At 41.4% G+C, this 7018-nt stretch overlaps 3 protein-coding genes and 1 pseudogene across 4 annotated transcripts in view; 1 reads left to right on the top strand and 3 right to left on the bottom strand.

The window, feature by feature from the left end:
- The window catches only part of LOC104763887, a 3962-nt pseudogene extending 3340 nt beyond the window's left edge, over positions 1-622 (bottom strand).
- LOC104763885 lies at positions 805-2210 on the top strand. The gene is made up of 2 exons (XM_010487287.2): positions 805-1069; positions 1368-2210. The coding sequence occupies exons 1-2, from the start codon at positions 976-978 to the stop codon at positions 2027-2029; spliced, it is 756 nt and encodes a 251-aa protein (XP_010485589.1). The 5' UTR covers positions 805-975; the 3' UTR covers positions 2030-2210.
- Positions 2207-4342, bottom strand: LOC104763886 (WAT1-related protein At3g02690, chloroplastic). The gene is made up of 7 exons (XM_010487288.2): positions 3540-4342; positions 3418-3465; positions 3203-3325; positions 2957-3106; positions 2662-2833; positions 2509-2569; positions 2207-2425 (listed from the first exon to the last, which is right to left on the bottom strand). The coding sequence occupies exons 1-7, from the start codon at positions 4269-4271 to the stop codon at positions 2323-2325; spliced, it is 1389 nt and encodes a 462-aa protein (XP_010485590.2). The 5' UTR covers positions 4272-4342; the 3' UTR covers positions 2207-2322.
- LOC104763884 (nijmegen breakage syndrome 1 protein) overlaps positions 4278-7018 on the bottom strand; it is a 3624-nt gene continuing 883 nt past the window's right edge. The window contains exons 4-15 of one of the 2 annotated variants that reach the window (XM_019241324.1): positions 6745-6877; positions 6561-6652; positions 6335-6465; positions 6220-6266; positions 6021-6129; positions 5791-5877; positions 5548-5719; positions 5048-5463; positions 4912-4973; positions 4731-4827; positions 4588-4650; positions 4278-4483 (exon numbers count right to left, since the gene is read on the bottom strand). In XM_019241324.1, coding sequence (XP_019096869.1) covers positions 4597-4650; positions 4731-4827; positions 4912-4973; positions 5048-5463; positions 5548-5719; positions 5791-5877; positions 6021-6129; positions 6220-6266; positions 6335-6465; positions 6561-6652; positions 6745-6877 — 1400 coding nt within the window. In that variant the 3' untranslated portion in view covers positions 4278-4483; positions 4588-4596. Of the gene's footprint in view, positions 4484-4587; positions 4651-4730; positions 4828-4911; positions 4974-5047; positions 5464-5547; positions 5720-5790; positions 5878-6020; positions 6130-6219; positions 6267-6334; positions 6466-6560; positions 6653-6744; positions 7016-7018 lie in introns of both variants that reach the window. The other variant, XM_010487286.2, reaches the window with a different exon arrangement.

The raw sequence follows: 7018 nt of genomic DNA, 5'->3' as shown, positions 1-7018 counted from the left end.
GTCAATGTTGCGTATATAGCTGTGGCTTCGTCTGGGTCTGCCTCAGACAAACGATTCATATTCTGAACCAAGAGCTCGAGCACGTTGTTTTCAACCAGCGCGTCGACTAACACACGCGCCTGGTCATCGTTATCCTCCAAGGCATCCTCGTCGGTCAGATCCTGAAGAAGCTGAACAACATCGTTGGCGATATCGGAGTTCTCATGGGAGAGGAGATTGACAATCGAAGGAACCGTATTGGAAGCGACAAGGTCCGGGTAAAGCTCCGGAGCTCCAGCGAGAACCTTGAGCTTTTGAAGATCGTCGTGTAGGTCAACCTCTGAGTCAGCGAACTTTTCTGGATTATCAATATACTTGAGACGAGCAGCTATGTTGTCCCTAAGACGCCGCTCGAAGGAGAGTACAAGCTTTTTTAGGGTTTTAAGATCAAGCGCTTCAACTGCATTGTGCGAAGACTTCTCAAGTGCTTCAAGGAGAGAAAGATCTACACCGCTACCTTCGTAACCATCAGACCCTCGATACGCCGGCGGCGGGGGACCATGTCCGGCGTCAATTGCTTTCCGTTTCCTGTTCTGATTCGAGACTTCCATGGTTATGCTCTCTCTCCCGGTCACAGACTAAAGATTTTGGTTAATAAGTAGAGGTGGAAGAGTTTGTCGGACTTTAAATTGGGCTTTTATATAATGAAGACTCATATTTGAGGCCCAATTATGTAACGGTGTCGTGTTGGAAGGAGAGAGATTTTTGTATTTAATTAAAAAATGGAAAAAATCTATCTTCTTCCTTTTATTTTGCGTCAAATCAAATCAATTAATGGCTTTTTGAACTTTAGAAAAGTTTTAAGATTTTATCCTAAGGAAGATGAGAAACCCTACACACTAAGCAATATCAGATCTTTCTCTCTCTGACGGAGACGGAGACGGAGACGGAGGGTGTAATCTTATAACTTGTGGTTCTCCGTTCGCCGGCGAGAAGATGGGATTTCTCTCCAACAAAATCCCCAGAGACGAAGTGAAACCAGGGGATCACATCTATTCATGGCGTCAGGCCTATGTTTACGCTCATCACGGTTCGATCTCACTCTTGATACCATTTACATTCCCACATTCATTGTTGACGCGAGATGATTCAGTTTCCAATTCGATTATTTGTTTGAGATTTTGCTGAAATTTCGAATTTGGGGAAGAGCTTATTTTGTTTTGATCCAAATCAATAGATTGTGATTTTATTAGCTGTTCCCTGTTACAAAGCTAGATTGTGATCCTTGATCGTCGTAAGACTCCACGAGGCTTTATTATTCTCATTGTAGGAGTTATTATATAGGTTTAAAATGCCTGAATTTGACTATGTGATTAGTGATTTTGTAGGAATCTATGTCGGTGATGGACAAGTCAACCATTTCACTCGTGGGGATGGTCAAGAGACTGGAACTGGGACTTTCTTGGACAAGATCGTTAGTTCATCCCATAATCATGGAGACAACCCTTGTCCTATTTGCGGAGAGCGACCCAATATTGGCGGTGTCATCTCTTCTTGCCTTGATTGTTTCCTTGCCGGAGGTGATCTCTATGTATTTGAGTACGGTGTCTCCCCTGCTATTTTTCTTGCGAAGCCTCGAGGTGGCGTCTGCACAATAGCACCTTCAGATCCTCCAGAAGAAGCCATCTACCGTGCTAATTTTCTCTTGCGAAATGGTTTTGGTGTGTACAATGTTTTCAAGAACAACTGTGAAGACTTTGCCATCTATTGCAAAACTGGTTTGCTAGTGGCGAACACCGACGTCGGAAGGAGCGGTCAAGCCGCTTCAATTGTTGCAGCTGGCAGTGTTCTTCTTTCTTCACCACTCAGGTTTGTTGCAGGTTTTGGTGGTCTGGCTGTCGCTGGCTATGGCATGTACTGTGCTAGTCGCTTGATTTCAGATATAGGCATGCGATGGGATGTGAGTAAAGTGCCTGTCGAGAGACTAGTTGCTGATGTGGCTGATAAGTCAGAGATGGAAGCTAAACCCGAAGATAAGATGACCACTTAATCCAAAACTGCCCACACCTGTATTACCATACTGGCTCCGTTTGGGAGTATTGTTTTATCTCTGATTGTAAATGTTGTGGAGGGAGTAAGAGAATCTGCTTCTGTTGTATCGAATTGTGCAACTTTATTTGTTATGTGATTATAAAATATTGAAACCTGGCTTTTTTTTGGTTAACTCTTAACTAAGATGATTCACTTTATTATATACAGAGCGTATATTGAACATAATGATACTACGATACTTCTTTCAACTTCATAACAAGTTTGTAAAGCAGTACGAACTAAAAAAGTGTCTCAGTCGTTCCCTTCCGGAAAGTTCACCAAGTATATAGCAACCAAAGTGGCTGCAGCTCCGACTAGTTGCAGTGAGGAGAAAGTCTCATCAAGGTACAGATACCTGGACACATCAGAAAGAACTAAATGACTAGAGAAACTTGTGATCAGAATCATGGATTTATCGTTTGCTGATTTTGGTCTTACCCAAAGATTGAGGCAAACATTGGTGTCAAGAAGGTGAGTGAGCTGAGTTTAGTTAGGCTTCCTGCAACAACAACAAAAAAGGCATCATAAAAGCGTCAGAGATCTCAAACCAAAAGCAGCAAAGACTCCTGAGAGAGGGGAGTGATATAGAACCTTTAGTAGCACTGTAGAAGTAAACACCGTAGCTAACTGCGCTGCCAAAAATGGACGTGTAAAGAAGTGCTATGACGTCATTTGTGGATAGATCTTGAAGACTGCCGCTAAAAACTGGGTCATGGTTTATAACGGAAACTGCCAAGAGAGGAAGGCCACCAATAACCATATGCTGCAGATAACATTTGAAACATGTTAGTTTGGTTGAGTTCTTGTAAGAACTCTCAGAGACAAGCCACTGAACAGAAATGAGAACAAGTAAGGTTTGAAAGGGCAGAGGATCGAGTAACATTACCCAACCGGTAGCCATAATTGGATCCGAGTATTTCGAGACCCATCGAACCATCACAGTACCAATAGCCATGCTCTGAGCTGCAAGAAGCATCCACCACTCTCCACTTCCCCACAAGGAAAAGTTAGTACCATCTGAAGTAACTGAGGGAACCTGTAGTGAATCAAACATATCCTCAAGTTGTAAGAACACTAGTCAGATACTAGCTCGGACTTGTTGTTATATAGATAAATTAAGTAGATCTTTTACCTCAAGAAGCAAAAGTCCAGCAACGCCGAGGAGCAAACCTCCAGCTCTCACTATTCCAATGGACTCACCAAACAAGAAAGATGCTAATACAGCTACAGTCAGTGGCTGAGAATCAATTATAACCTGCATCGCGACAGATTAGCAACCCAAAAGCATTTGTCCCTATTACTTTCTCAGGTGTTGCAATATAGTAGACACCAGAGAAAACAACTTACACTTCCTAAACCAGCGGAAGTTCTCTGTAACCCTTGAGCAAGAAATCCCTGAACCATCATCACCGTTCAGACAAGAATCTATCAAATTAACTCTTAAAAGAGTTGAGGTCAAGTAAGCAGACCTGGAAACAAGTGGCGTCCACAAGAGCAAAGAGAGCAATAGAGAGCCAAGCATTGAGTCCTCTAGGGAAAGGTCTGCCTTTGTAAACTGCAAACGCGACAAGCAACAAACCAGCAGGAATTAAACGAAACGCGGCCACGAAGAAAGGACCAGTAATAGGCAACACTTCCTTCATCGCCACCATCGCCGTTCCCCAGAAAAAGAAGGGTGAAATCAGAACCGTCCATTCAAGGAACGATCCTTCTCCGCCGCTCAAGATTCCGGAGCTCCGATCCTCCTCATCTTCTCCGTTATAGACGCATTCCACGTCTGATCCCATTCCGACGCAATCTACAGACGAAGACGACGGTGGTTCAGTCTCCTCCGTGCTTTTACTGCTTGTGGTGCTTCTCCGAACAACGGAATCTCCATTAATTCGACGTTTAGAGATCAAAACGAGATTATGCTTCGAGTCGAATCTGCTGTGTCGCAATGATCTAACCGAAGAGTTCGATAGATATCTGTTAGCAAAGCTCGAATTCGTTCGTTTAATAACAGAAAGGCAAGAGTTGGGAGAAGCAAAGAAGCAACTTGAAGAAGAAGAAGAAGCAGCAGCGATGGCCGACCATGGCCTCTCCATTGTTGCTTGTACTTTAGAACAAGAGAAAGGATAAACTTTTGTATCTTTTCGAGTTAACAGACAAGTAATAGCCACATGTTTCTCTGTGAAGAAAGATTGAATTTTTGTTTTCATCAGAGATACCCAAAGATCATTTCCGTTATATTAAAGTGTATAACTACACTTCCCAGTATATACATACAGGGTTTTAAGTCATGAAGAACAAAAAAAAGACAAGTCAAGATTTTGTTTAGTTCCTAGTGATCCAGAGTCGTGCCTTGTTGCCTTGTACTCTCAAACGTACGTTGTTCCAGAAGTTCTTTCTTCTGATTCACTCTGAAATAGTCCTGCAATAACACACACAAAGAAACCTGAAAGCTTAGATCTTTAAGAGAGGACTAAACTAGCCTGGGAAATTTACAGACTAAAGATCCCATAACAACTATTTTACCTTGAAATCTCAACCTCGAGTGAGAAACCCGCGAATGGAACCAGCCGTTCCACGCTTTCTAGCCTGCACATTATGATATTAGTGTAAAGAGAATCGCTGGACGATCTTTAGATTTTGATGTTAGATGATATTAAAGTTGACACCTTTTCTGTGTTAAACAAGTCCTCTGCAATGGCTTCCATCTGCTTCCTTTTCTTCTCTTCTTTCATAAAATCTGTCACGTCCCCGCTGTCGTATTCTCTGGCATCACGAAGCAAACAGTCAATAAAACATAGGGGAGAGATCATTATGAGCAAACGAGCAAGAGAAAAGACCCGGGATTACTTGTATGGATCCTTTGCAAAAGGTATTAGGCTACCGAAGCTGTTTCTGCATGTAACATTTCCCTAACAAAACAAAAACAAAACTCATCATCTCGCAAACACTACATATGTCTAGAATCCAAAGGTTCTGTTTTTACCTTTCTGAATCGCTTGAAGTCCACAACTCCTTCCTCTCCTGTAGAATGAACTTTTCTAGTTGGTCGCAAGTCCCTAACAATTAGATCTTGAGTGTATATAATCTCCGAGTTCCCAGTTTCAGCCTCATCATTCCGATCCCTTCGGATTGTCACACTATCACCTGAGTTCTTTTCGTCGATGAGGCCTCTATTTTCAGTATCTGCTAATAAGTTTACGGTTTTAAAATCATTCAAATTCATAGTTTCTTCCAATATCGTAACAGGACTATCCTCTATTATAATAGCAGCAGGCTTCTCTGGTGTTTCTGCCTTTTCAGTAGCATCAATCATATGAACAGACGATGTTGTTTCTTCCTCTTCGGCATCAGAATCCGCTACCACTGTCTCATCCGTAGAGCACGAAGATGAAATTACAACTACAAACAGAAAATGTGTCAAGATCCGTGCTTTGAGATTCATAGTCCCAAGAAAAGCACTCATATCTGGCTCTTTGTACTCACCGGAAGGTAGTATCAGTGAAGTCGAAGATAGATTTCCGGAAAAGACTGCGCATACTAAATCCATCTCGTTCACTCTAGATAACAGACTGAGATGCTTCAAACGGCCAAATTTGTCTCCTGAACTTTTCGGGATGACACATATTATGCGATTAATTTCTCCATACTGAGAATCCTGCAGAATTGATTACGGTTAGGGCTACCTACGGAAAGAGAAAATGAGCAAAAAAATTTAAAAGCACAAACCTGACTCATGGAGCTAATGTCTGCTATGGTAACAGTCTCTGCACCACATACTTTAAGTAAAGATGGGAAGCTGCAACCAAATATGTACTGCATAAAGAAAAAGGCATGCATGGGTAAATGCATAGTTCATCAATAATTAGCAAGACTAAGATCTACTGAGACCTATAAGAAAAATCACTTGGAACCATCAGTTGAATCTGATTCTTTTAGGGGAAAATAAGAGCTTATACCATGTCTACTGGCTCCAACACAAAGGTAAATCCTTCTAGACATTTTTCACGGACGTTTAATTCTACTACATCCACCAGAGCTTCTTCAATCATCACTGATGGTCTGTACCTAAGATAACGTTGATTATTTGAATCAGTAACAGCCGAATTTATTCTATTTTAATTCTATAATCAGAATTTATTTTATTTGAATACTCACTGGCTGTATCCAGGAATTTCGCTGCAGATACGTTTCTCTGCGAGAAGCTAGACAAACCAGTGAAGTTAAAAAACAATTAGCAGACAAGTAATGAAAATGAAATTCTCACACGTACCTTCACCCAATTTGTCAAAATGATTGGTTTTTTGGCTAAAATTGCCTTGACCAGAGCTTCATTCACTTGCATACGAGGTTCAAGAAGCACATGAGTGCACTCCTCACTCAAAGTAGGAGAAACATGAGCACCTACATATGGACATAGTTTCAGGGAATGTGGGTAATATGAAACTACATTAACCAGTTTTACTCCATGAGGGCAGCGGATAACTTTAAACACTAACCAATTGATGAAACTGCATCTTGTACCGACTGATCCACCTTAAAGGTCTCAGAGGAAGGGCAGAAGTAAAATACAAGCGGAACTAAGGAAAACCTGCAATGATATATTTCAAAAAGGGACGAATCTAAGCCATATTAAACGAAATTACAACCAAAATAAACATCACACTGACAAGTTTGGAATACCTGTAAGTTGCTGAACCTGTACCAAACGTGATAACATCTCCATCTTTGAGAATTTTCTCCTTATCAGGTAGCTCATGAACTTTTTCTTTTGGCCCCAGGTCAGTTTTGACAAAAGTCCCATACTTTGAGCAATCTTTGACACGGATAACAAATGAGGAGGTTTCATCAGAAGACTTGTTCCTCCGAGAGGTTGAAACAGCTGTTGCATCAAAAGTTAACTCTGCGTGGATCCTAGATACCCCCTTATCCTTATTGATAATTATATCACATCCTA

Source organism: Camelina sativa, chromosome 19 (genome assembly GCF_000633955.1).
Source record: "Camelina sativa cultivar DH55 chromosome 19, Cs, whole genome shotgun sequence".
Lineage (NCBI taxonomy): Eukaryota > Viridiplantae > Streptophyta > Magnoliopsida > Brassicales > Brassicaceae > Camelina > Camelina sativa.
The sequence above is the reverse complement of the archived record's forward strand: the minus strand, read 5'-3'. Positions and strand labels throughout refer to the sequence as shown.